This window comes from Antechinus flavipes, chromosome 6 (assembly GCF_016432865.1).
Source record: "Antechinus flavipes isolate AdamAnt ecotype Samford, QLD, Australia chromosome 6, AdamAnt_v2, whole genome shotgun sequence".
NCBI classification, from domain to species: domain Eukaryota; kingdom Metazoa; phylum Chordata; class Mammalia; order Dasyuromorphia; family Dasyuridae; genus Antechinus; species Antechinus flavipes.
The window spans coordinates 256,592,088-256,619,920 of record NC_067403.1 but is presented as its reverse complement, the minus strand read 5'-3'; the positions used below and the strand labels follow the sequence as shown (position 1 = coordinate 256,619,920).

Below are 27,833 nucleotides of genomic sequence, written 5' to 3'. Positions count from 1 at the left end.
ATGGAAGCCTCCCCCCTGTCTGGGAGCACCCGGGGGAGCTGGGGCCCCCGGGGGGGAGATGGGGGGGAGCTGGAGCCCCCAGGGGTGATGGGGGGGAGCTGGGGGCCTGGGGGGGATGGGGGGGAGCTGGGGCCCCCGGGGGGGAGATGGGGGGGAGCTGGAGCCCCCAGGGGTGATGGGGGGGAGCTGGGGCCCCCGGGGGGGATGGGGGGGAGCTGGGGCCCCCGGGGGGGATGGGGGGGAGCTGGGGGCCTGGGGGGGAGCTCTGTGGCCCCCAGGGGCCTCTGTGGTCTTTGTGACATCCTCCTATCCCAGAGCCCCTGACGGGCCAGAGCCGGCCACTGACAGCAATCCCATCACTCTCTGCTGTAGACCTGAAGGTTTGCTCTTCCCCGGGGAGGGGGCGCGGCCTTGCTAGGAATAGGGCCGTTCCATGTTTGGGTGCAGGGGGAGGTCCCTCCGGGACATCCAAGTCCAGGAGGCTGCTGGGAAGTTGATGGACTCCCCAGTATGTGTATAGTACAGGCGTCAGTGCAGACGGCTCTTTTCTTTTCCTGAGGCCGTCGGGGTTAAGTGACTTGCCCGGGGTCACACGGAGGGAGTGTCCCGGGTCCTCCTGACTTCAGGCTGGTGTTCTCTCCGCTGCGCCCCCTCGCGGCCCCTCAGGGGCACTGAGGAGACAAAGGAGACAGCGTTTGGGGGCTGGCGGAGAAGGTGCTTTCTGAGCTAAGCCTGAAGGAAGCCGGGGATTCTGCGGCCGCCCCCCCCCCCCGTGCCCCTCCCTCTCTCCGCCCGCTGACCCGAGCCGCCACCTTGAGCTGGTGCAGGTCTCCCACCTGCCCCGACCTGCCATCCCCCTCCCGTGGGTCTGCCCCGGAGTTTGGGAGGCTGGGCAGTCAGTTATCAGCATTTACTTAGTGCCGCCCGTGCCAAGGGGTACGGAGGCGTCGGAGCTGAAAGGGCCCGCGACCCCGCTGGCGGTGCTGGGAGGCCCGGGGGGCCCGCGGAAGAAGGCGGTTCTTAGGTGATGTCCCCCAGCTGAGCCCCCCCCCCCAAAGAGCCGCTACACAGAGGCCGCCACAAGTCACAGAGGCGCCCGAACCCCCGAATCCAAGCAAGCGGCCCCCACACACCAGGGAGGTTTTAGGCATCTGTGAGCCGAAGAACGTACAGGAGCCCTTTGCGGGGGAGCCAGACAAGGTTGCAGCTCAAACCAAGGCCCAGGGAGGGCCCAAACTCGCTTCGGCCTCTCCCTCCTCCCTTCCCTCCTCCCTTCCCTCCTCCCTTCCCTCCTCCCTCTCTGAGCATCTCTGCCCCAGAGTCTCTGGGGTCCCCCAGAAGCTCCGCGCCCACCCCGGGCTCCCACGGGCAGCGCCACAGGGTATCCAGAGTCACGTCTTCCACGTACAGGGAAGCGCACACGATGCTCCGGCTTCTTGGGAAATCTGGGGATGTTTGAGTGCAGAGACTCCTCCCACTCCCATCTTCTCTTCTCCAGACTGAAAATCTGGTTTGGGGGTTTTGTTCGTCCGATCCGGCCCACCCAGAGCAGCCGGCTGCCGAGACGGGGGCGGCCCGCGGCGGGCCCCCTAAGGACAGAGCGGCCACGGACGCGAGAGTCGCGGAGGTCACGGCGCCCCCCGGCCGGCCTCCCCCACCCCCCTTTCTGGTCGTCGGCCAACGGGGAGGGTCGTTGTGGAGAAGGGGGAACCTTGCTACTGTCTGACGGGAGGGGCAGACCCCCCCAAACCCAACCCAGCCCTTGCAGCCATCGGCACTGACCGCCGGCCCGCAGAGCCGGGGCTCCCCCACCTTGACCATCCTCTCAGACCCCGAAGGGGACGCTCGGGCTGCCCTCCCTCCGGAAGTCCCGCTCAGTCCGGACTCCGGCCCCACACGTGCAATCCGCTGCCAAGTCCTGCTCTGTGTCTTCATGGTTCTCCGGCCGGCGGCCCCGCCATCAGCCCTGACCTAGGCAGCTCGATGGTCCTCAGGCCCCTCTGACACACAGGCGCCCCCTCCGGCCCGCGGGGGTCTCTGCGGTCTTGGTGACCCCATCCCGTGCGGGAGGTTTAGGGAGCCAAGCACCCCCAACCCTTGGCTCTGCTGGGTCCCAGGCAGCTGGTTTTCTTTCTTTCTTTTAATTATAGCTTTTTGTTTCCAGAACATTCGCCGGGTAATTTTCCACCACTGACCCTTTTCCCCTCCCCCGATGGCAGGTTGTCCCATGCATGTTAAACATGTTAAAGGAACGGCAGATACAGGTGCCCGTATTCAGACAGTTCTCTGCGGCACAAGAAAAATCCCGTCAGAGAGAAGGTAAAAATTACTGGGAAGAAAAATGCCGGCGGCTCGAACAGAGGGACTGGAAGTGCTGCCGGGGTCCTCACTCTCTTCCCAGAGTGGGCGGAGCTGCTTCTGTCCGTCACAGACCGGCCGAGCCGCCTCGGACCCTCTCACCGCCGAAGGCCCGGCTCCGCGGCGGGCCCCCTAAGGACAGAGCGGCCACGGACGCGAGAGTCGCGGAGGTCATGGCGCCCCCCGGCCGGCCTCCCCCACCCCCCTTTCTGGTCGTCGGCCAACGGGGAGGGTCGTTGTGGAGAAGGGGGAACCTTCCTACTGTCTGACGGGAGGGGCAGACCCCCCCAAACCCAACCCAGCCCTTGCAGCCATCGGCACTGACCGCCGGCCCGCAGAGCCGGGGCTCCCCCACCTTGACCATCCTCTCAGACCCCGAAGGGGACACTCGGGCTGCCCTCCCTCCGGAAGTCCCGCTCAGTCCGGACTCCGGCCCCCACGTGCAATCCGCCGCCAAATCCTGCTCTGTGTCTTCATGGTTCTCGGGCCGGTGGCCCCGCCATCAGCCCTGACCTAGGCAGCTCGATGGTCCTCAGGCCCCTCTGATACACAGGCGCCCCCTCCGGCCCGCGGGGGTCTCTGCAGTCTTGGTGACCCCATCCCGTGCGGGAGGTTTAGGGAGCCAAGCACCCCCAACCCTTGGCTCTGCTGGGTCCCAGGCAGCTGGTTTTCTTTCTTTCTTTTAATTATAGCTTTTTGTTTCCAGAACATTCGCAGGGTAATTTTCCACCACTGACCCTTTTCCCCTCCCCCGATGGCAGGTTGTCCCATGCATGTTAAACATGTTAAAGGAACGGCAGATACAGGTGCCCGTATTCAGACAGTTCTCTGCGGCACAAGAAAAATCCCGTCAGAGAGAAGGTAAAAATTACTGGGAAGAAAAATGCCGGCGGCTCGAACAGAGGGACTGGAAGTGCTGCCGGGGTCCTCACTCCCTTCCCAGAGTTCTCTCTGGGCGGAGCTGCTTCTGTCCGTCACCGACCGGGCGGAGCCGCCTCGGACCCTCTCACCGCCGAAGGCCCGGCTCCCCGACGAGCCCTTCCCGCCTGGGCCCCGACCCCTGCGCGCTCTGGTCTCGGCCCTTCCCTTGCCGCCCTCCCCGCTGCCCCCCACGCTCACCCCCTGCCTCCTGTGCCTCCAGCGCGCTCCCGCCTCCTTCTGGCTCCCACAATCCCCGGGTCTCTCCAAAGTTCTGCTCAGGCGCCCTCCTACAGAAGCCCCCCCCCAGCCATCCCAGCTGCCGCCGGCTCCGCTCACCCCCCGATTCTCTTCCCATTCACACGCGGTGCCGCCCCCGCTGGGACAGACGCTCCTTGTGGGCAGGGGGGAGACTGCCCTGCTCTGTCCTTCTGCCTCTGCCCCCGGGCAGTTAGTGCCAGGAGCGCCTGACCAACGTCTGCCTCCAGCTAAGGGCCAGCTCTCCGGTGTTCACTGAGGATACTGGGGGAAGGGGGACGAAAGCCAGGCAGCGAGTCCCGGCCCCTGACGGTCCTGGCAGGTGGAGAGGGGGGGCTGGGGTCCCGGGGCTGGAGCCATGGAGTTGGCAGCCACCTGCAGAGGGATGTTAGGGAATGGATGAGGAGAGAGAGAGAGAGACAGAGACGCAGAGACAGAGAGAGATAGAGAGAGACAGAGACATAGAGAGAGAGAGAGAGAGACGCAGAGACAGAGAGAGAGAGAGACAGAGAGAGACAGAGACGCAGAGACAGAGAGAGAGAGAGACAGACGCAGAGACAGAGAGAGATAGAGAGAGACAGAGACATAGAGAGAGAGAGAGAGACGCAGAGACAGAGAGAGATAGAGAGAGACAGAGACAGAGAGAGAGAGAGACAGAGACGCAGAGACAGAGAGAGATAGAGAGAGACAGAGACATAGAGAGAGAGAGAGACGCAGAGACAGAGAGAGAGAGACAGAGACAGACATAGAGAGAGACAGAGACGCAGAGACAGAGAGAGAGAGAGAGAGACAGAGACGCAGAGACAGAGAGAGACAGAGACGCAGAGACAGAGAGAGAGAGAGAGACAGAGACATAGAGAGAGACAGAGACAGAGAGAGACAGAGATGCAGAGACAGAGAGAGAGAGAGACAGAGAGAGACAGAGACGCAGAGACAGAGAGAGAGAGACAGAGACGCAGAGACAGAGAGAGAGAGAGAGACAGAGACAGACATAGAGAGAGACAGAGACGCAGAGACAGAGAGAGAGAGACAGAGACGCAGAGACAGAGACGCAGAGACAGAGAGAGAGAGACAGAGATGCAGAGACAGAGAGAGACAGAGAGAGAGAGACAGACAGAGACAGAGACATAGAGAGAGACAGAAACGCAGAGAGAGACAGAGACAGAGAGACACAGAGAGAGACAGAGACACAGAGAGAGACAGACAGAGACAGAGAGAGAGAGACACAGAGAGAGACAGAGACAGAGAGATACAGAGATGGAGAGATAGACACAGAGAGAGCGAAACTGAATAAAAGGGAGGCTGAGTGGGGGAAAAAAAGGAGTCTCTTCCAGAAGCATTGGCCCTTCCTTGACAAGAGTCCTCACCAAAGAGCTGGGTGCCCCAGGGAGGGCCTGAGTGGGGGCCAGAAGCCCTGACTTCTGGGTTTCCTCTCCCTTTCACTGTCACCCCATTCTGTCTCTTGACTCACCCCCGCCCCGTCTCACAGTCTGGAGTTTAAGCCGGAGGATTCCTAACTTCTTCCCCAGATCTGACTTCCGGCGTCCCAGGGGCTCTCCCAGGTCCCATATCCCCCGCGTTAAGGCCCCCGAAGCCCCGACATTGCGCGCTCTAAGGCCCCTCCCTCCCAGCTAGCTCGCCCCCCAAGGTCTCTGGGAGAACCTCAGTCCCTCATCTGTAAAGTGGGGGGGCAGGAGCCTGGAGAGAGGGACGTCCTGGTCGTTGGGCCCAGTGAGGCCATGGCGGCCCCGGACACAGAGCTCCCCGCCCAGGCCGCGTCCCCGGGCCCTGACCCTTGGCCCGCAGGGTCTCGGAGCAGCGAGGATTTCACTGGCTGCGCTTTAATCCCCCAGAGCGGGAGGAAGCCCGGCTCCCCCTGGCATCCCAGCCAGAGACCGGAGGAGGCACCCCGGCCTGCACCTCCCCCCCACCCGGGCCGGCCGTGCCTACAGGGGCTGGGGGCGGGGAGGGAGGGGCTCTCTCCAGCTGTTGAGCAGATCCAGATGAGGCGGAGGGGGTGGTGACCCCACTGGCAGGGGCAGGAGGGCGCGGTGGCCTGAGCTCATCAGATTCCAGCCGGGGTGACTCATGGGGGTGACGCCTGGGGGAGGGGGCGGAGGATGAGAGGTTCTGGGAGGGAAGATTTGGCCCAGGGGCAAAGCCGGGAGCTGGAGCCTCGGGGGCTTCGGGGGCTGGGGGGGGCGGAGGTGGAAGGGAGAAGTTCAGGGGTCTGGGGATTAGGCCGGGTGGGCACTGGGGAGACAAATACAGCTGGGTGGGAGGGGGCTCTGGGAGGCTGAGGGTGGGGAACCAGAGCTGAGCTTCTGCGGCCCCGGGCCCTCCAGGCAGGAGGCCCCCTGGATTCTGAGAGAATAGGGGCAGGGAAGGGAATGAGCGTTTCCACCGCACTCCCATGTGCCCGGCACCACGTGGAGCCCTTCACAACTGTTGTCTCATTTGACCCTCCCACAATCTTGCTCTTATCCCCATTTTATAGTTGAGGAAACTGAGGCAGACAGCTTCGGTGACTTGCCCAGATCATAGACCTAGTGTCCGAAGCTGGACTTGAACTCGGCTCCCCCGCACCCCAGCGGCCCGGGAGGCTGTGCCGGCCCCGGTTCCTGGGGCCTCTGGAAGTGGAGCACGGCGGGGGGAGGGGGGGCTGAGTGGGTCGGCTCCTCTCCTCGCTGCGCTCACTCTGGGCTGGATGAGGAAATGGCCCTGGGGCCCTCCCCACCCCATTCCAGGGGCCCCGGGGGGGGCCGTGACCCTCCTGCCCTGGCCCCCTTTCCCACAGATGCTTCTTAGTGGGCGGGGAACCACCAAAGGTCACGGGAGGCCGACTCTGGAGGAGGGGACACGGTCTCCGAGGCTCAGTCTCCCTTTCCCCCTTCTCTGGGCCAGCTTCAGACCCCGCTGTCCGGGCCCTCCCTGGGACTCCCCTGGACCATGGTCTCGGCTCAGATGTTCTCCCGGAGCCCCCCCAGACCCAGCGCCCCGGGAGCCCCCCTGACCCAGTGCCCCGGGAGCCCCCCCAGACCCAGCGCCCCGGGAGCCCCCCCGACCCAGCACCCCGGGAGCCCCCCTGACCCAGCGCCCCGGGAGCCCCCCCAGACCCAGCGCCCCGGGAGCCCCCCCAGACCCAGCGCCCCGGGAGCCCCCCCAGACCCAGCGCCCCGGGAGCCCCCCTGACCCAGCGCCCCGGGAGCCCCCCTGACCCAGCGCCCCGGGAGCCCCCCCCCCCCGGCCTGACTGTTCTGTGTCCAGCGATAGCGGAGAGCCGGCATTTACACTGGGCTCGAAGGCCAAGGCCCCACGTCCACTTCTCTCTTTCCCCCGTTTGTTCGGGGCCATTTCTCGGATAGGAACGTGGCGGGAGCATCAGAGCCTTGCCCGGCCCGGCGAGATCTGAACTCGGGCTCTGTCCCGAGGCCTCTGCGTTCTAACCCCCCCCCGTTCCCCCTCCCCCTGCACACTCTACCTGTGAGGGAGGGGGAAAGAGCGGGGGCTGGGCCAGGAAGGGGACCCTCCCCCCGGATCCGGGCCCTTCGGAGGAGCCGACTCAGCCGGCCCGGGCCCACATCCCTCCTCCGCTACGCTGACCGTGCTCCCCTTCCCAAAGCCCCCCCACCCCCGGCTCCTCACCACAACCCTTCCCCCATCCCACAGCAACACCCCCTCCCCACGCTGGGCTTTGAAGTCACAAAGTAAATATCCTGTCTGGTCTGGCTCCCCTTCCCCAGACTGGCAATCACCCCAGGCCGGACCCTGGCTCCCGCCCGAGCCGGCCCGAGAGAGGGGTGTCATCTATCGGGACCCCATCCAGGAAAGGGGGGGACACAGAGGACCCCGGAGGTGGAGGAGGGGAGGCCCCGAGAGCAAGGGGGGGAACCGAGCCCCCCCGGGCAGGGCCGTGCCCAGAAAAGGAAGGGAGGGGGGTCTCACACCCCCACCAGCCCAGACCGGCCCCTGTTCAACGTCTGTCTGCCTCAGTCTCTTGTGCTGTAAAATGGGAAGGGGTCCAGGACCCTGAGACACGGAGAGATCGTGCCGGAGATGGAGAAACAGAACCCCCTCCCACGGGTTGGAAGTGATTGACGGGTGGGAAAAGTCCAAGGGGGAGCCTTGGGGTGGCGGAGGGAGCGGGGGCAGCCCCAGGGCCACGGGGACAGTCCAGGGAGGAGGCTGGGGAGTCAGAAGGCGGCGCCCCAGCTGGGGAGCCCACCATCCCCTTACCACTTCGCCCCCAGATTGTCCCGGCTCTCAGCCGAACCTGCACCTTGGGCTCCAGGGGAAGTGGGCTGCAGGGGGGCCCATTGGGCTCCAGCCCCCGGAAGCCATGCAGGCGGGGGAGGGTCACAGACAGGATGGGGGGTCTTCACCGCCCTGCCTCAGTTTACCACATCGGCCACCCAACACATCTCCAGATTGGGGCGGGGGGGCTTCCCAAAGGCCGATGTGACCGGGGGAAGGTTTATCAAGGAGGGGGTGATGGGGGCTTCCCTTGGGGGGAAGCTCAGAGGGGCCCGGCCTGTGTCCTTGTTCCCGCCTTAGTCCTCCCGCAGCTTTTCTCCTCCATTGTTCCCCTCCCCCCTTGCCCCCGATCCCTGCCAGAAGCCTGACGGGGTGGGGCTGCTTGTATCTGGGGAGAGCAGGGAGTCCTGGGCCCCTCCCAGCCTTCTGGACGCCCCGCTCCGAGCTCCCTCCCTCCCCGGCCCCCCGGGCGCTTCCCAGGATCCAGCCCCCCCCCCCCGGCTCAGTGCCCCCAGCCCTCCCCGCCGTCTGCAGCTCCCCGGGCCCCAGGGGGCCCAGGCTGGGTGGGGGCCCCTGCTCGGTGGGCCAGAGGCTGAGGTGGTTTGGGAAGGAGGAGAATGAACTGGGGCGGGGGGGGGCAGAAAGGAACGGGGAGAAGAGCTGATTTCTACACAAAGAAATGTGCCTGCTCAGCAGGGCAGATCTGGAAGGGAGCATCGGGAAGCTGGGAGCCCCCCCACTCCTACCCCTCACCCACAACCTAGGCCTGGAACCCTCCCTGTCCCTCATCCATGGCTCAGCTCAGAGCCCCCCCCCACAGGGCCTGGGCCTGGAGCCCCCCCTCACACAGGGCCCGGCCTGGAGCCCCCCCTCACACAGGGCCCGGGCCTGGAGCCCCCCCCCACACACACACACACAGGGCCGGCCTGGAGCCCCCCCTCACACACAGCTTGGGGGCTCTCCTCCCCCAGCCTGTCCATTGGCTTCCCAGCCCACCCAGCCCGGGCTGCCCCCAGCGGGACATCGCCCCCACCCCCAGAGCCCCCAGACCGGCTGGAGCTGCCTCCTGGGCTCCTGCCCTGAGCCCCACTGGGAGCCTGGGCCCGGCTTCTGTTTACAAAGCTGCTCTCCCGGCAGCCTTTGTTTGCTTAAGGTCTTTGTCCTTGGCTGTGCCTGGGACCGGGCTGGCCCCTCTTATCCCAGGGCTGAGCCCCCAGAGGGGGACGGACAAGGCCGGGAGGCCGGACCCTGCCCCGGGCCGCATGGAGGGGGACGAAGGGGGCTCGGCTGCGCGGAACCCGGGAGACCCTTCCCACCTCCTGGGCCCTCCCTGTCTCTGGAAGAGCCTCCGAAGCGCTCCCAGCACCAAATCCTGGGCGCCGGGGACCCGGGCAAGCTCGCTGTGCCCGAGCCAGGGGCGCTTCTGCCCGCTCAGCTGGACGTTCCCCCCACGGTCACCCCACTGCTAAGTGTGGGGGTCTCCCTGGCTCAGCCCCGGGACTTCGCTGAGTATTGGGGGCACACAGAGGCTCCTTCCCAGGCCGCTCCTCCCTATCTTGGCCAGTCTAGTCCCTGGCCCCGTGTCTGGTCACCGACCGCTGCTGCTGCCCTCGGGTCCCCCTCCCGCCTGCGGCTCCCCACGTCTCTTTACCGAGCTCTCGCTGCTGCCGGGGGGCTCAGGAAGCCCCCCCCGCGGCCCCCCATGTCACCCCCCCCCTCCCGGCGATGGCTCCGCTCCCATGTAAAACGTCTGGATGACAAAGGCCCCGCCTCCTTTCCTCGCTGTCCGTTTTTCTGGGCTCCCTTCTCGGCCCCCGAGCTCTGCCGCCGCTTTCTATTTTCCCCTCCCCCCCTTAAGCCGCCCACCACTGCGCGAGGAGCCCCGTCCCCCTCCGCCACGATGTCCAGTCCCCACGTGAGGCACAAGGGAATTAAAAACCGAACGTGGGTGAGTCACCGAGAAATAAAACTATAAAAAAGGAACAATCCCTTCGGAGACTGAGCGGAGGATGGGCCGGGGTGGGGGGCGGGGCAGGCGGAGACCCCGGCCCGGACGCAGCCATCTCCCCACAGGCCGCGGGCTCCTGCAAACCTCGAGGGCCCAAAGGCCCCCTTCCGTGCCCCCTCTCAGAAGGCGGACGGCGCCTCCTTCCCGAGGCCGCTCCCCCCCCTCGGAGCCCGTGATATTCCAGCCGGTCTCGCTGTACCGAGGGATCGCGGCCGAGTCTTTCCCAGGGTCCTGCGCTCCTTCCGTCCCGGCTGCGGGGTCTGTTCATACAAGGAAACTCATTCTCCTCTCGCTCCGCAGCCGCTTCCAAAACCATTCGCCTGGAAGCCCCCTCCCCAAAGTCGCTCCTCGTGAATCTCTTTGTTGTCCCTCGTTCCCTCCCTGGGCCAGCCCCGGTGCAGACCTTCATCGCCCCCTCCCTGGGCTGAGTCCGGGCCGGGGTCTCCGCCTGCCCCGCCCCCCACCCCGGCCCATCCTCCGCTCAGTCTCCGAAGGGGTTGTTCCTTTTTTTTATTATACATGTACATTAAATCTTTAAATGCAGATTTCTTTGCGAATCGCTGGGAGAAAAAAGTCAGAACCAAAGGGAAAAACCACAAGAGGGAAAAAAGAGAATTTGCATTCAGTCTCCATGAAGGGATAGTCCTTTTTTTTGGAGACATTTGGGGTTAAGTGACTTGCCCAGGGTCAAGTGTTAAGGGTCAGAACCAGATTTGAACTGGGTCCTCCTGACTGCGGGGCTGGTGCTCTAACCACTGTGGGCCCGGCTGCCCCAGAGATATTGCCAAGCCCAGGCTCCGTGGGCTCCCTCCCACTCCCCAGCCTCCTTGGACCTCATTTCCTCCAGAACAGGAGGCTCCGGGGGGACTTGGGCCCTTCTCCCTCCTCCTCTCTGACCTCTGGCCTCCGGCTTCCTTAAAGTTCCAGCTAAAGCTCTGCTCCCCCCCCCGCCCCCCTCCCTGCCAATAACTGCGCACTTGGGGTTCTCTGAAGCTCCCCGAGGGTCACAGCGCTTGTCTGGGCCCCCCTTTCTTGCACCGAGGGCCAAGCTGGCCCTTCATGAATATTTACTGACATCCAAAGGCCTCTCTGCCAGCCCTTCCCCCCCCAGCCCCTGCTCCCGGCTCTGTCCGGGGTCCTGACGAGGGCCCTCGGTGTGTGTGTGTGGGGGGCTCCCGGCTCCGTGTCTGCCTCCTGCGCTGGCTCACACCTGCCCTGTACCCGTCTTTGGAGCCCAGTGCCCAGCGCCACACCTGGCCCGCTGTGCCCGAGGCTCCGGGACCCACTGCGGTTTTCCTGGCAGAGACTCCGGCACGTGGCCATCCCCTTCTCAGCTCCTATTACAGAGGAGGAAACTGAGGCCACCGGAGTAAAATCATCTACCCACAGGGTCACATGCTCCAGGCCCAGAAGGCGCAGGCACACAGTAGGCCCTCGGGGCGCGGGCACACAGTAGGCCCTCGGGGCGGCGCGGGCACACAGTAGGCCCTCGGGACACTTGCAGGGAGGACTCCTTGTCCTTGCCCACGTCCTCCCTGGGCCTCCAGACTCTCCTCTTCATTTGGAACGCATTACGCTGTCACGTGTCTGTGAGGGTTTGTGTGGCTGGACCACGACGGCCTCCTTCTGGACCCTGGGTATCCGGCCTCCGCTTCTCCCGCTCTGTGACCCCTGACCCTGGCCAGCCAGGGGTCAGGGATGGGAGGGAGAGGCCTGAGAGGCATTTCCTGTGGGGGGCTCCCTCCCCCCGTTCCCTCCTCCTCCTCCCAGAGCCAAAGAAAACAATCCCTCTTCTGCTGGGGGGGGGGTCCTGGGAGACCTGGGGGGGAGGACCAAGGAGGGGCTGAAGCCGGAGCCCAAGCGGCTTCCTGGGGCCAAAGCCGGGGTGCTGGGGACGGTCAGTGCGTTAGGTCCCGCGGTGTGGGAGGGGGCCCAGGGAGCCGGGGGCGACTGGTGCGGCGCGGCGGGTACTGAGCGTGGCGGAGGCAGAAGTGGAGGCGTCGTCATCCCAGAACACGAGTGGGCGGGGAGCGGGACCGGGTCCGGGAGCAGAAAAAGCCGAGGGAGGGGAGCTTCGGGGCCTCTGACGGGCCTGGCAGCCCAGAAGCTGGGGACCCGCAGGGCGGGCAGCAAGAGTCCGGCAGGGGGGCTGGGTGAAAAGGTCAGCGTGTCAGAGCGTGTGTGTGACTGAGAGTTAGCATGTCAGAGCGTGTGCAGGGGAGAAGGTTAACGTGTTAGAGCGTGTGCAGGGGAGAAAGTTAACATGTTAGAGCGTGTGCAGGGGAGAAGATTAATGTGTCAGAGCGTGTGCAGGGGAGAAGGTTAACATGTCAGAGCGTGTGCAGGGGAGAAGGTTAATGTGTCAGAGCGTGTGCAGGGGAGAAGGTTAATGTGTCAGAGCGTGTGCAGGGGAGAAGGTTAACACATCAGAGTGTGTGCAGGGGAGAAGGTTAACATGTTAGAGTGTGTGCAGGGGAGAAGGTTAACGTGTCAGAGTGTGTGAAAGGGGAGAAAGTTAACGTGTTAGAGTATGTGAAAGGGAGAAGGCTAGCATGTCAGAGCGTGTGCAGGGGAGAAGGTTAACGTGTCAGAGCATGTGCAGGGGAGAAGGTTAATGTGTCAGAGCATGTGCAGGGGAGAAGGTTAATGTGTCAGAGCGTGTGCAGGGGAGAAGGTTAACACATCAGAGTGTGTGCAGGGGAGAAGGTTAACATGTTAGAGTGTGTGCAGGGGAGAAGGTTAACGTGTCAGAGTGTGAAAGGGGAGAAAGTTAACGTGTCAGAGCGTGTGAAAGGGGAGAAAGTTAACATGTCAGAGCATGTGCAGGGGAGAAGGTTAATGTGTCAGAGTGTGTGCAGGGGAGAAAGTTAACATGTTAGAGCGTGTGCAGGGGAGAAGGTTAATGTGTCAGAGTGTGTGAAAGGGAGAAGGTTAACGTGTCAGAGCGTGTGCAGGGGAGAAGGTTAACATGTCAGAGCATGTGCAGGGGAGAAGGTTAACGTGTCAGAGCGTGTGAAAGGGAGAAGGTTAACATGTCAGAGCATGTGCAGGGGAGAAGGTTAACATGTCAGAGCGTGTGCATGAGGAGAAGGTTAACGTGTCAGAGTGTGTGAAAGGGGAGAAAGTTAACGTGTTAGAGTATGTGAAAGGGAGAAGGCTAGCATGTCAGAGCATGTGCAGGGGAGAAGGTTAACGTGTCAGAGCATGTGCAGGGGAGAAGGTTAACGTGTCAGAGCGTGTGAAAGGGAGAAGGTTAGCATGTCAGAGCGTGTGAAAGGGAGGTTAGCATGTCAGAGCATGTGCAGGGGAGAAGGTTAACGTGTCAGAGCGTGTACAGGGGAGAAGGTTAACATGTTAGAGTGTGTGAAAGGGAGGTTAGCATGTCAGAGGGTGTGCAAGAGGGGTTAGCATGTCAGAGCGTGTGTTGCTGAGTGAATGTTTGGGTCTGTGGTAAACACGGCAGCTCATCTTGGGAGAGTCCCACAGTCGGGCCCCTCCCAGGCCTGGGGGGATCATTCCTCAGGCCTCAGCCAGCCCCATCCCCCTCCTTCCCAGACCCCCCTCCGGCCCACCACATTTTCTCTCTGCTCTGATGGCCAGCCCCCTTCCTCCCCCTCTTTCTCCTCCTCCTCCCCTTTCTCCCCCTTCCTCCTCTTCCTCCTCCCCTTTTTCTCCTTTCCTCCTCCCCTCCTCCCTTTCTCCCCATTCCCCCTCTCAGGCTTCTCCCCCTCGCTGCCCCCCATTCCCAGGACTCCCCGCCCCCCGGCTTCCTCTCTCCCCCGGCCCCATGCCCTGCGGCCCCCTCCCCTCCTGCCCCCCTCACACCTCTGCTCTCTCCCTTCTCCCCTCTCTCCCGCCCCGGCCGCTTCCTGCCCCGCGTCCCTGGGGGGAGCGGGGGGAGCTGGCAGCCTCCCCAGACTTCGCCTTACAAGGGCAGGGAGCCGGGCCCCAAGTCCCGCCCCCCCCCCCGCCCGGAGGCCCCAGTCCCCTCCCCCTGTCAAGAGCGGCTGGCGGGGCCCGGCCGGGCCAGTCTGTCGGGGGCAGCGATGCTGAAGCTTCTCCTGGCCTGGGTGGCCCTGGGGCCCACCCTGGGTCAGGGCCCCCAAGGCCCGGAGGAGGCCGCGGCCTCCTGCGGCCCGAGCAGCTGCTACGCGCTCTTCCCCCGGCGCAGGACCTTCCTGGAGGCCTGGCGGGCCTGCCGAGAGCTGGGGGGCAACCTGGCCACCCCCAGGACCCCGGAGGAGGCGCAGCGGCTGGGGCTGCTGGCGGGCCGGGGGGCCGCGGGGGCCCCGGGCCGGCTGCTGTGGATCGGGCTGCAGCGGCAGCCGCGCCAGTGCCACCCCCAGCGCCCCCTGCGGGGCTTCACCTGGACCACGGGCGACCAGGACACGGCCTTCACCAACTGGGGCTCGGCGGCGGGGCCGGGGGCCTGCCCGGCGCTGCGCTGCGTGGCCATGGAGGCGGGGGGCGCGCAGCTGTGGCGCGAGGGCTCCTGCACGCTGCCCGTGGACGGCTACCTGTGCCAGTTCGGCTTCGAGGCCGCCTGCCCGGCGCTGCCCCCCGAGCGCGGCCAGGCGGGCCCCACGCTCTACACCACGCCCTTCCAGCTGGTGACGGACGCCCTGGACTGGCTGCCCTTCGGCTCCGTGGCCGCCGTGCCCTGCTCCGAGGGGGGCGGCGCCTCCCTGCTCTGCATGCAGCGGCCCGAGGGCGGCGTGGGCTGGTCCCGCCGCGGGCCCGTGTGCCCGGGGTCCCTGCCCGGCCCGGCCGGCTGCGCCCTGGACAACGGCGGCTGCGAGCACGAGTGCGTGGACGGGGAGGCCGGGGGCGCGTCCTGCCGCTGCGCCGAGGGCTTCCGGCTGGACGCGGACGGGCGCGGCTGCGTGGACCCCTGCGCCGAGGCCCCCTGCGAGCAGCAGTGCGAGCCCGGCGGGCCCGGGGGCTACAGCTGCCACTGCCGCCTGGGCTTCCGGCCGGCCGACGAGGACCCCCACCGCTGCCTGGACACGGACGAGTGCCAGATCCCCGGCGTCTGCCAGCAGATGTGCGTCAACTACGTCGGGGGCTTCGAGTGCTACTGCAGCGAGGGGCACGAGCTCGAGCCGGACGGCATCAGCTGCAGCCCCCTGGGGCCGGGCCGGGGGGCCCTGGGCGGGGACACGCGGGAGGACGAGGACGAGGACGACGGGGGCTGGGACGCCTTCGACGGGGGCTGGACGGAGCCCGGCGGGCCCCCGTGGCTGGAGCCCACGGGGCCGCCGCTCGCTTTCGAGCCGCCTCACAGACCCCTGCTTCCCCAGGCCGGCCCCACTCGGCCCCCTCTGCACATGCCCCCCAGACCTCCCTACCTCCCCCCGCTCCTCTCCATCACGCGGCCCCCCAGGCTGCCCCTGGCCCGCTGGCTCCCCATCATCCCTGCGAGCCGCCCCCCTCCCCCGCCGGCCACCCGGCTCCCCGCCTTCCCCGCCACCCAGCCCCCCGCGCGGAAGCTCCCGGGCGTCCCCGTTTCCCGGCCCCCTTTGCCTGCGACCCCCAGGCCTCCCGCGGGCTCCAGCACCCACCTTCCCGTGCCTCCCGCACACCGGCTCCCCGCCCCCTCCGCCCCCCGGGCTCCCTGGCTGCCTGCCCTCACCAGCGCCCCCCCTTTGCCTCCTGCCCCCGGGGCCCCCCGACTCGGGCCCTCTGTCGGGCAGCCCCCGCCGGGTCCCGCTACCCAGCCTCCTCTGCCCTCCACCTCTCGGCCTGCCTCGGGCCCGGCCCCCCACGGGCCTCTGCGGCCGGCTCTCCCCTCCCCCGGGGCCCCCGTCCCCGCTCCCCTTCCCACGGACCAGCCCCCGCGGCCCCGGGCTTCCCCGCCCCCCTCTGGTCCCGAAGCCCCCAGCAGGCCCCCAGCCTCTCCCGCGGCTCCCCGCCCACCGGGGGCCTCTCCCAGCGCCCTCCCTGACCCCGGGCCGGCGCTGGACGTCCTGGGGGCCTCGGCGCCCCCCCCCACGGCCCGGAGCCGGAGCCGCAGGGACGACCGCTGGCTGCTGGTGGCCCTCCTGGTCCCCACCTGCGTGTTCCTGGTGATCTTCCTGGCCGTGGGCATCGTGTACTGCACCCGCTGCGGGCCCCGCGCCCCCAACAAAAGCATCACGGACTGCTACCACTGGATCACAAACTCGGGGGCCAAGGGGGAGGCTGAGCCCAAGGGGGGCAGCCTGTCAGGGGTCATGACCTGCAGAACCAGTGTGTGATTGGCGGGAACCCTCCTGCCTCGGACTACAAGGAGCCAGGCCCCCTCCCGTGGACCCGGGACAAGGGGACCCCTCCTAGACTGAAGCCCAGGAAACTGCACCCCGGGATGGGGGGAGCCAGCGGCCCCTCAGCCCACGCTCACTACTACTCCCCATAGGGTCGGGGGAACCCAGGTATGCTGCCCCCCGCCCCGAGCCCGCCGCCATGGACACTCACTGCCCCCGACAGACACACCCGGCCCAGCTCCCGCCAGGGCCCAGCCGCCCGCCACTGCACTCCCGGGGGCGCCGGGCCTGCCGCCCTGCCTTCTCTGCTCGCACCTCCCCGGGCCCCGGCCCCCTCCCGGCCTCCCCCCTCGGGGGGACCCCGGGCCCCGTCAGGGCCGGGCTGGGAGGGGGGAGCCTGGAACGTTCTCCAATAAATGGGGTGGTGACCCTCAGCTCTGCTCGTCATGTGCCGGGGGCCCCGGGAGCAGCCGCGGGGGGGTGGGGGGGAGAAAGGCCTCTGCCCAGAGAAGGGCCCGCCGGGGGCCGCAGGAGCGGGCAGGGAGAAGTAGGGTTCTCGTGGCCTTCCCCCCCACGCACAAAGAGCATCTGGTCTCGGGGGGCTGGGAGGGGGGACGGAGCAGCGGGGGAGGGCACCCGGCTAGAAGCCAGATGGTCAGAGCGCTTTTCTCCCTCTGGCCACCGCCGGGGGGGGGCAGCGCCTGCAGTGATTTGGAGGGAGGAGGGCCCCCGGCCCCCGTTTCCATCTCCCGCGGCCGGACAGGAAGGGGGCCTGGGCGCTCCCACCGCCCGTCCCCCGCGGACCCCGAGCTCTCCGGCCCGCCTTTGGCCGGCACGCCCCCACCCTGGGGGCCGGGGACACGACAGTGAAGGGCAGCCTTCGGAGAGGGGAGGAGGAGGCGGGAGAGACTCATCCGGCTTGGCTCCCGGCGCTGATTTGGCTGCGCGGCCCCACTAGGCGCCCTCCCAAAGCTTTCCTCTTGGAGCTCCTTCCTCACCCTCAGCTGAGAGGAAGGAGTGGGCCCGGGGACATGGGCCGTCAGGAATTGGGAGGAGGGAGAGCCGGGCTCTGGGCCTTGGGGCTCTGGTTTCAGGGGGGAAACAGAGGCACAAGCAAGGGGAGCCTTGGGGCCAGCTGGGGCTTGGAGGGCTGATTTGTTCCTGGGGGGCCCACGGGGCAAGTGGAGGAGGCCGGGGCATCTGGATCCCCCACAGTCCCTGTAATTTCCCAACCCTAGCATTTAGGGGCTCTAATTACAAGCAGGGCTGAGTATCTCAGCCACAGCCCCGCCTCCCCCTGGGGCCTCCATCCCCTTCCCATGAGGGTGGGGGGGAGCCTGAGAAAGCGGGTCTGTAGCAGAGAGGAGAGAGGGGAGCTGGAGCCCCCCCCCCAGCCCCCAGCCTGGGACTGGCTCGGCCTTCACAGGCCCAGCCCAAGGTCCCCAGAGAGGCCTCCCTGAGGGAGTCTGCGGGGAGGGGACAGGGCACAGCAGGAGAGTCTTAGCAGGGGCCAGGATGGGAGGGGGCTGCTGAGGTCCCCCGCAGAGGGAAGGAGGGGCCTGGCCCCGAGTAGTCTCTGCTCTCACGTTCCCCTAACTGAAACCAGACGGGCCTTCAGATCCCAGATCCGGCCGAGCCTCTAACGTGGGATTCCAGCCTGGAGCCTGGTGGAGGAAGAGGGTGGGGAAGGAAGGGGGGAGAGAGAGGGGGGGGTGAGAGAGAGGGGGGGGTGAGAGAGGGGGGAGAGAGAGGGGGGTGAGAGAGAGAGGGGGGGGTGAGAGAGAGAGAGGGGGGGTGAGAGAGAGAGAGGGGGAGAGAGAGAGAGGGGGGGGTGAGAGAGAGAACAGAGACAGAGAGAGAGACAGGGGGGGGGGGAGAGAGAGAGAACAGAGACAGAGAGAGACAGAGAGGGGGGGGGAGAGAGAGAGAACAGAGACAGAGAGACAGAGACAGAAAGAGAGAGAGAGAGACACAGAGACAGAGACAGACACATAGAGACAAGAGAGAGTGAGAGACAGAGAGAGAGACAGACAGAGACACAGAGAGAGACACACACAGAAAGAGAAAGAGTCAGAGAGACAGACAGAGACAGAGAAAGAGAGAGAGACACACAGAGACAGAGAGACAAGCACAGAGACAAGAGACAGAGAGAGACCAGTGCAGGGATGTGTGAAGAAAGACAAAAAGAGGCAGGACACACACACACAGAGGGAGAAATACATACACAGAGAGAAACAGAGTAAAGAGAAAGAATGAAAGACAGAGACTGAGAAACAGAGAGAGAAAGCAAGAGATCAGCAAAGGGATGTGTGAAGAAAGATAGAAACACACAGAGAGGGAGAAATACAGGGGGAGAGAAAGAGAGGGACAGAGAGACAGAGACAGAGGAGAGAGACCAGTGGGGGGGGGCGGTATAAAGAAAGAGAGACAGGACACAGACAAAAAGGAAATATATACACACAGAGAGAAATAGAGGGAGAGAAAGAGGGACAGACTAAGAAAGAGACAGAGAAGTTCAGAGACAAACAGAGAGAGACAGAGACCAGCGGAGGGATGTGTGAAGAGAGAGAGAGATAGGATACACAGAGAGAAATGGAGGGAAGGAGTCAGGGAGAAAGGGGAAGGAGGAGGAGGAGGAGGAAGATGAGCCCTGCTCTCTTCACTGGTCCCGGGCGAGCTCCGGAGGCCGGGAACCTGAAAGCCCAGCCCGGGGCTGACCGTCCGGCGCCCGGGGCGGGGGGCTCGGGATGGAAGGAGACTGGTCAGCGATGCCGGGACAGGGCGGAAGGGGGGCGGGGCGGCCCCGGAGACGGACCGAGGAGAGGACAGCCCTCGCGGTGGGAAAGGGCGGGGCCGGGGCCGGAGGGAGGCAGTGACAGGTGCAGAGACCGGGACAGACACGGAGGAAGAGCCCGGGCCCAGAGCCGGGACAGGGACGAGGACGCTGCAGGGCCGGGGGCGGGGGGCAGGGCCTGCGGGGGCGGCGATGGGCCCAGGTCTTTGGCCAGGTCCGAGAGCCGGACCCCGGCCGCGTGTGCGTGCGCGGGGCGCAGCGGGGACCTTCCCCGGAAGCTCCGAGGGCACCAAGGAGTTAACTCGGCCTCTCCGGGCTGGAGGGGAGGGGCCGCGGGAGGGGGCGCCGAGAGCTCCTGTCACCCGCTAATGAGCACCAGATGCGTGGTGGCGTGCAGTCCCCGCCCTCAGCCTGTCGGTCCCGCCCACCAGGGCTCGCCCCGCCCCAAGCCCTGATATTCTCCAATCGGAACCCGCAGGCTCCACCCCCGAGAGCCGTGCCTCCCCAGCCGCAGGCCCCGCCCCTCCCCGAGTCTCGGACGTTGGGGCGCTCTGCGGGCCGCGCCGGGGGTCTCCGCCTCGGAGGTCACCTAGTCCAGTCAGCTGGATCCCCGCAAGCCCCCCCCCCTTTTTGGAGACCTCCTGTTGTGGGGAAGCTCGTTCCCCACGGGCCATATCCCGGGGTGCAATTCCGGGGAAGCTTTTGCTCTGGGGGGGGCCAGTCTGAGAACTTTTCTTTGTTCCTGGGGATCCCCTCCCCTAGCCCGCTGAACTCCTGGGGCGCAAAGTCCAAACTGGGGGAAACGAAAATTCAATTCAATCCAGGAAACATTTATTGTGCGCCTACTGGGGGCGGGGGTGGGGAACTAGGCCGGAGATCTGGGGGCGGGGCGGGAGGGCGGGGCTCCGCGTAGCCTCCGAGAGCGAGCCTTTGTCGCCACCTAGTGGTCTTGCGGCCGAAGCCCAGGTGTCCGGCCCTCCTCCGCCGTCTCAGCCCACCCGCTGCCGGGTGGCTTTTCCCAGCTCCTCGCCGTGGGAGGCCTGCAGCAGTCGCCCTGACCCAGTCCCTTCATTCCCCGTAAAAGGGCCCCCGAAGGTTAATCCGAGCTGTCGCCAAGGCTTGTCGATTTCAGCTCCGCCGCATCTCAGACACTCCCCTCCCCCCTCCCCCCCACCATCGGGACCCCCCCCTCCCAAGCCTGGGCAGGTGCAATGGCTACTGGGGGCAGGTCTGCCTGCCTCACTCCCCCTCCGGCCTCCAGCCAGCCACTAAAGGCCAGCTCTCACCCCTACTTAATAAAGGCCAATGGCTCCTAAAAGTCCTCCCTTCCCAGCCTCCTCCATCCAGGGTCACTGGCCTCCCAGCCAAGGGGCCCTCCCTCTCCTGATTTTCTCTGGCCAGCCCCTGCCTGGGAAGCTCTCGCTCATCCCCTTTCCCCGATCCCTTGAAGTCTCAGATAAGACCCCCTCTACCAGTAGCCTCCCAATCCCCTTAAATCCGGTGCCTTCCTTCCCTTAATTCCTATTCCTCTGGTCCACAGCTTCTTTGTATTTGAGATTTCTCTGGGCCTGGCACATAGTAGGTGCTTAATAAATGTTGACCGTTCCAGGCCAAGCGAGAGACCAAGTCGGGAGGGTCTCTGAATCCGGCCAGACGGGGGCAGCCCTGCTGTTTGCCTGGGTCTTGTATTTCCCGTCCCTAGCAAAGGGTCAGCACATAGTAGGTACTCAATAAATGCTTGTTGATCCAGTATGGGGGGAACAGTGTGGCCAGTGATTGGCATTTAATGGGCAGGACTTTAACTCAGCTGTGTGAGTGTGTATCTGTGTGTGTCTCTGTGAGTGTGTCTGTGTGTGTGTGCATCTGTGTGTCTGAGTGTGTGAGTGTCTGTGAGTGTGTGTGAGTGTATGTTTCTCTTGAGTGTGTGAGTATCTGTCTCTCTGTGTGAGTGTGTTTCTGTGAGTGTGTGTGTCTCTGTGAGTGTGTGTGTCTCTCTGTGAGTGTGTGTGTCTCTGTATGTGTTTCTGTGAGTGTGTGTGTCTGTCTCTCTGTGAGTGTGTGAGTGTGTCTGTGAGTGTGTGTGTCTCTGTATGTGTTTCTGTGAGTGTGTCTGTCTCTGAGTGTGTCTCTGTGAGTGTGAGTGTGTCTCTGAGTGTGTGTGTTTCTGTGAGTGTGTGTGTCTCTGTGAGCGTGTGTGAGTGTCTGTGAGTGTCTGTCTCTGTGAGTGTGTGAGTGTGTCTCTGTGAGTGTGAGTGTGTCTCTGAGTGTGTGTGTTTCTGTGAGTGTGTGTGTCTCTGTGAGCGTGTGTGAGTGTGTCTGTGAGTGTCTGTCTCTGTGAGTGTGTGAGTGTGTCTCTGTGAGTGTGTGTGCGCGCGCAGCAGTTAGCAGCCTGTGGGACTCGGGGCTTCCCCACGGACGTTTGTTGACGCAGGTACCAGGGCCCCGGGGACGGCCGAGAAGCCTCTTGGTTACCAGCTCCTGTAGAGCTGGAAGGCAGCGGGATCCCATTCTGTGTCCTAGAGGAAGCAACTGGCCCAGAATGCCCCAGGCCCCCGTGGCAGAATCCGCACCCAGATCCGAGGCGGGGGTTCGGCCCTTGCTCCAGCCTCTCTTCCCGCCCCTCACTCGCCAGTTTTGTAGCTGGAAGAATCCGTCCCATTAATGGGGAAACTAGAGCCACAAGTTGCTCAAGGTCATCCCAGGGCAGCTTCTCAGTGTCCGCTGAGTCCCAGCCGCTCCCGGCACGAATGAGTGGGTGGTCTGGGCCTCCTCCGCCTCCCCTGGCCCAGCCTGCCCTTTGGACGGGCCGGACGCACACAGGGGCCGGGATGGAGTCACTTTCCCCATCTGTTCCTAAGTGGGCATGAAATGGGGAGGCTGCCGGACCCCTCTGGAGGCCTAAGGTCCCCTCCAGCCGGAGCAGGGAGAGCCCCGGGACGGCCCGACTTCTCCCCGCCTGGGACGGCCCGCCCTCTCCCTCACGAGCCAAGCCCCCGGCCTAGCCCTGGGCTGCACCCCCTGACCCCGGAGGCTGTTCCCCGTAGCCATCCTTGCGCTCTGGCCTTCTCGGGGAAACCGTGTGTCCTCCTGAAGATGCGGGACGGCGGCCCCTCTGCGGGCTCTGCTGGCGACGCGGGTCAGGAAGTGGCGGCTCCTCGGCCGCCCGCAGAGTCCTTGCCTCCCCCGCCAACGTCCGCTCGGGGTCCGTCCCTGTGGCCCCGGCCCAGCGTCTCCTCCTGCCCGAGCCCTGAGCCCGGGACGCGGCCTTCGGTCTTCCTCACACACGCACGGGGGCCCCCAAACTTGTGTCCTCCCGGCTCAGCTGGGCTGCCTTGGTGCTGTCCACTCTGACCTACTCCCTGTTCTAGGGCCCCCCCAGCTCTGACATTCTATGTCCCCAAGTGTAAAGTTCGATATGCTGTGGGGGGGGAGAGCTCTGCTGTGACACAAACAGCCCCCCCGGTCTCTGTTCCTTGAGGGGCCACCACGGCTCTTCCCTTGCCTTCTGGTCCTTGGAGAGGCCCCCGAAGCCCCCCACAGAGATCGAGCTCCCGAGTCAGAAGGGCGCTATCCTCCCCGCCAGAGCCCCCTCCCGGGCACGCCAGGGCCTGTGTCGTGCCCCCAGCTCGGGCCTCAGTTTCCCCCTCCTCAGCTCTCTGCGAGCCCCCCCGGGGCCTTCTCTCATCAAGCCCCACCCTCAGAAAGCAGGAGGGGCGGCTCAGCTGTTTCATACCTTTTATTTCTTCCTGGTCTCCTGGGGCCTCCTGCCGGCCGAAGCCCGCGTCTCCCCAGAGGGGCGCCAGAGCCCGGAGGGTCCTGCCGGGAGCAAGGGGCCTTCGAGCAGCCCTTGGCCGGGGACGGGAATCACAGAAGGAGAGGTCAGGGGGCGCCTGGACGAAGCCGCCCCTGGGGGTGGGGTCGCGACATTAAGGAAGAGAGGGGGCTTTCAGAGCCTCGGGGGGCCCACATGCTGCCCCAGTTCCCCCCACCCCTAGCTGGCTCCCTTGCGGGGGAGGACAGCAAAGAGAGGAAGCCTCCTGAGGGAGGAGGAGAGGAGAGGAAGGAGGGTGTCTCATGGGAGGGGATGAGAAGGGAGGAGGGAGGCGACAAGCAAAGCCCACCTTGGAGGTGCTCATAATGAGGGGGCCGGGGTGTCTGAGAAGGGGCCCCCCGGGGGAAGAGCGAGTGTTTGGACGGGACACGGGAGTACAGAATGAACTGGTGGGAGTGGGGCCCACCTCCTGCCACCGCCCCCTTCCACATTCTCCCAGCCGGGGCCGGTCAGCCAGCTCGGAGGTCTCGGGAGTGGCCGAGTGTGTGTGGCCCCGGGGTGTGGGGTCGGGAGAAGGCCTCAGGCCCCGGTCCTGGTCTCGGCACCCTTACTGAGCCCCGGGGAGGGAGGGAGCTGCTCCCCTTTGTGCTTCTCCATGAGGGAGGAGGGGGTCCACCCCAAAGGACCAAGGAGCTGGGGGTGAATAGAGCTCCTGGAGCAGGGGACTGCCCTTCCCCTTGGTCTGAACTGCTCCGGAGCGCCTTCGAGCCCCAGCCCCGGAGGGGAGATTTTCCCTGGGGAAAAGGGCCCTTGGCCCCGAGTAAACATCTCCCTAGCAACCCCCAGCCCGCCCCAAGCTGGCCTCAGTACCTGCTCTAGTCCTGCTCCCCAGGACTCGGGCCCCAGACGGGCCCTTAGCTCTCGGGGAAACGACATCCGCAGGAGCCGGGGCTGAAGCGGGGGCTGAGGGAAGCTCCGTCTCCCTTCCGCCTCCTGCCAGCTCCAAGTCCCCCCCCCGCACTGGCGCCTGAGCGTGGCTTCCACGTGGCCTGCACCCACCCCCCCTCACCGAGAGCGTTTGCCATTGGGGTTTCTACAAGAACCGATCACTCATCGGGGCCCCGGGTGTGTGCATCCCCCGCCGGGCCCTGGCGCCACGACACCCGACTTCTGCTGGGGGGGCTCAGATGGCGCCCTGCCCATCCCCCCGGCAACCCCCGTCTCCGTGGACAATGAGGACCGGGAAGTAGAGAGCATCCTGGTAGCAGGGGGGGCTCTCCAAGGGCTCGGTGTCTTCCCCCCGGCGAGCCAGCGGCCCCCCGCTCAGACTCCGGAAGACCCCCGTCGTGGCCCGACTCCCGCCGCCCAGGGAGAGCCGGCTGCGGCTGAAGGGCAGGCGGGGCCCGCTGGCGCGGGAGGGGGGCAGCGAGTTGCTGCTGACGGAGCGGCGGCAGCGCTGGCAGCCCCTGAGGTAGGCCGTGGGCCCGGGGCCCATCAACATGGCCTCCGAGTAGCTGGGCACCAGCTGCCGGTTGGAGCAGATGTGCCACTCGAGTTCCGTGAAGTCCACGGTGGCTACTCGGGACAGCGACGGGCCTCCGGGGGCGTGGCCGGGGGGCGGCGAGCTGGCCCCGAACAGCTTCTCCACCTGGTAATGGACGTGGGCCGTGCCGTAGGCAGCCACCACGCGCAGCGGCCACGAGAGCGTGGCCACGGACACCAGCCAGAAGACCCAGGCCCGGGCGTACCAGGGGGGGCTGCGGGGGTCCGCGAACACCATCAGCGACTCGCGGAAGTCCACGTCCTTCAGGTGCATCCCTTCCCGGGCCTCCAGGTAGTCATCCAGGCCCTCGTTGGCGCCAAAGAACCGGGCCCTCTGGGTGAGGTACGCCGCCTCCGCCTCGGCGCTCCCGAAGCTGAAACACTTGGTGAAGCGCAGGCGCGTGGCGGGGTGCTCGGACAGCCCCACCAGCTCCTTGGAGACGTCGCGCACGCCGTGGGCGGAGTAGTCGAACTCGCCCCGCGCCGTCCGGCTGTCGGCCCGCTCGTGGTAGACCTGCGTGGTGGTGTACGCGTCGCCGTTGCGGTAGCGCGTTATCTGTCGGGTCCGCCGCACGTAGTGGTAGCTGGTGGCCTTCCACCAGACGCAGGGCGGGGCCTGCTGCAGCCGGCGGATCAGGGCCAGCACCGTGACCACGTCTGTGCGCGGCGCCCTCGAGGCCCTCATGTGGCAGTGCCAGCACTCAGCCAGGTAGAGGAGGTAGAGGAGGGAGACGAAGGCCAGCGGGATGTACAGGTAGCCATCCGAGCAGGGGCTGGCCTGGTAGGTGGCCGGCGTCCCGTGGGAGAGGCCGGCGCCGATGGCCAGCCGGGGCACGGTGGCCAGCCAGCACCAGGCCACCACCGCCCCACATGCGTGGATGAGGAGGGTCAACAGGAGGCACTTCCAGTGGGACTCCCGACAAAGGGAACCTCCCAGAGACTGCTTCAGGGGTCGCTGCTGTGGGGGGGAGACGGGGGAGGGAGAGGCAGTGGGAGAGAGGGGGGAGAGAGAGAGAGGAGGCGGCAGTCAGGCGGGCACAGAAACCAGGGGACGTGGGGGGGGGGCCGTGGCTCGGCCCTGGGACTGACAGGATTCAAGAAAGGGAGGAGAGGCGGGAGCGGGGGGAGAACAGATCAGGAAAGCAGGCAGAGTCTGGGGTCGGGCGGGCAGCAGGTGGACTGCCCCCCGATTTCCCATCTGTGAAGGGGGGAGGGGTGCTCCCAGACAAGCTGGGTTTGTGGTCACAAGACTCCTTCCTCTGCCCCCTTCTGGGAAAGGCCCCCAAGGGAACACCTGCACTCCCCCCTGCCTGGCTGAACTCCTGGGGAGCCCTTTCCCCTTCTAGCCCCAGGTCTCCTTCCCCAGCAGCCCCCAGCACGGACTCACACACTCACACTCACTGAGGGAGGAGGAGGAGGAGGACTGGGGAATGAAGCAAAGGCAGAAATGGCTACGGAGAGGGGAGAAAGGGGGGTTGTGGAGGGGTTGGTGACGGGGAAGATGGAAGAAAAGAAGCAAAAAGAGGCAGAAGGAGGCAAGGAAAGGGGCCGAGGAGGAGAATGTGATGAGGAGGACCCTAGCTTCGGAGGGGAGCAACAGGGAGGAGGAAGTGCAAGCCCCCTCAGTCCTCCCCAACACACTCCTCCTCACCTCCACACACTGGGATGAGGGCAGGCCAAGGAAAGCCAAGGAGAAGAAACATCTCCCATCGTGGACACGGACACTCCATCCCTCAGGTCTCTGTCTGTCTCTCTCTCGGTCTCTCTCTGTCTCTGTCTCTCTCTGTCTCTCTGTCTCTCTCTCTCTGTCTCTCTCTGTCTCTCTCTCTGTCTCTCTCCCTCTGTCTCTATCTATCTCCTTCTGCCTCTCTGTCTCTCTCTGTCTCTCTCTGTCTCTGTTTCCCTCTGTCTCTCTCTGTCTCTGTCTCTCTCTTTTTCTCTCTCTGTCTCTCTCCCTCTATCTCTCTCTGTCTCCCTCTGTCTCTATCTCTCTCTGTCTCCCTCTGTCTCTATCTCTCTCTGTCTCCCTCTGTCTCTGTCTCTCTCTGTCTCCCTCTGTCTCTCTCTCTCTCCATCTCTGTCTCCCTCTCCCCCCCACACACACAGTTCAGACCCACAAACTCGGTGCCCGGGGATATGTTCGCACAGGTTCATACCCCAGGGCACAGAGATGCAGACCCCCCCCAGCACGGCCCAGGGCACCCACACACACTCCGGGCCTTCCCTCCTCACTCACTCCCCAGCAGCCTGTCTCAGTCTCCCTGGCTCCGGGGCAGGTCCCAGGGGGGCATCCTGGGGGGTCAAAGCCTTCTCCTGCTGCCCACGACTTGGGAGCCTCATTCCTCTCCTTCCCCCTCCTTCCTCCTCCCCTTGGGGAAAGGAGGGTTGGAGCAGCAGCTAAAATCCAGAGGGTTTTTCCCTGTCCTCCCCCCCTTCCTGTCTCCTTCCCTCCTCCTCCCTCTCTCCCGCCTCAGCCTCAGCCTCAGCCCCAGCCTCCGTGCTGCATTGCAGGCTGGGGCTTCTGAGCCAACACCGAAAGGAAAGGGGGTGACCCAGGCCTGGGGGGCCTAAGCCCCAGTCCCGGAGACCCTCCGGCCCGAAGCCTCCCCCTCTGGTCCGAGAAGGAGGGCGAACGGTGGCTTCCTCTTGACCTGACGTCATGGGATGGGGGCGGGGCCCAATCCGGGGGTGTACTTAGAGCTAAGGACCCCCAATACCCCCAAATTTCTGCAGCCCCGCAATGTCCCAGGAAGATGCCCCCAGCCCCCCGGGAACCTTCGCAGGCGCCCCCAGGAGGAGGGAGGGAGGCCAATCGATGGCCCCGGGTTCTCTGTGCGGGCCCTGCCGCTGCCCCCCGTTATTTACCTCTTCCCTCAGCGGCTCCCCGTCTGGGATGAACGTGGGCCCCTCCCCCCCGCCGCCGCCGCCGCCGTCTACACCGCCCTCCGACTCTTCTTGGGGCATCGTGTCCGTGCCGTCACCTCCAGGGGCCCGGTCATGATAAGGGAGATGGGCCCCGGGCGGGGGGCATCCGCTCGGCTCGGCGGCCGCGGAGGGAGTGCTGAGCCAGAGCCCGGCCCCGCCCGCCCGCTGACCCCGCCCCCGCTGCACCGGTGGCCGCCGCCGGGAGCGCCTGGCACCGAGGCCCACCCTCCGCCCCTCCCCGCCCTGCCCGCCCTCCCCGAGGCTCCCAGAGCCCGCCTCTCTCGCGTCTCCCCAGTACGTGCGTGTGGGAGAGGGGCGGCACGCAGGGAAGCGCTTCCTCGCAGGCCCGCGCCACGCTCCCTGCGCCCCCCTTCCCCTCCCCCCCTTGTCCCCGGCACTCCTCTCTCAGAGGTCTTGGCTGGGGGAGGGGGGGTTGGGGGGGTGAAACTCTCAGAAAAATTCAATCCCGGGGAACTCACTGCAGCACCTGCCCCCCCCCATTTGTCCTAGAGACTCGCACTCTGCGGGCCCCAGGGGGGGACAACAAGGTCAGGGCTGCCCGGCTGACAACAGTCACTTAGTAAGTGTCCGGCCTGGGCTCACAAGCGGTTTTCCTTTATCCTTTTTCTTTATCCCACTTACGTTTAAGGGGCTGGGAACAGACAGAGCCGCCTTCAGGAAGCTCAGCCTGGGAGGGGGCCGGGAGACACACTAACTAAACCCCGCGGAGGGCGTCTGGGGCAGGGTCCGCAGCGGGTCCGA

The 27,833-nt window shown here is 65.5% G+C and overlaps 2 protein-coding genes across 2 annotated transcripts; one reads left to right on the top strand and one right to left on the bottom strand.

Annotated features, from left to right (window-relative positions):
* The first annotated feature begins 13,814 nt into the window (after window positions 1-13,814).
* Window positions 13,815-16,472, top strand: CD248 (CD248 molecule). Its single transcript, XM_051964798.1, has one exon. It carries the CDS (start codon window positions 13,843-13,845, stop codon window positions 16,030-16,032), a length of 2,190 nt encoding a protein of 729 aa, XP_051820758.1. The 5' UTR covers window positions 13,815-13,842; the 3' UTR covers window positions 16,033-16,472.
* A 6,081-nt stretch (window positions 16,473-22,553) lies between these two features.
* On the bottom strand, window positions 22,554-27,248 carry TMEM151A (transmembrane protein 151A). The gene is made up of 2 exons (XM_051964004.1): window positions 27,012-27,248; window positions 22,554-25,104 (listed from the first exon to the last, which is right to left on the bottom strand). The coding sequence occupies exons 1-2, from the start codon at window positions 27,108-27,110 to the stop codon at window positions 23,788-23,790; spliced, it is 1,416 nt and encodes a 471-aa protein (XP_051819964.1). The 5' UTR covers window positions 27,111-27,248; the 3' UTR covers window positions 22,554-23,787.
* Window positions 27,249-27,833: the final 585 nt, after the last annotated feature.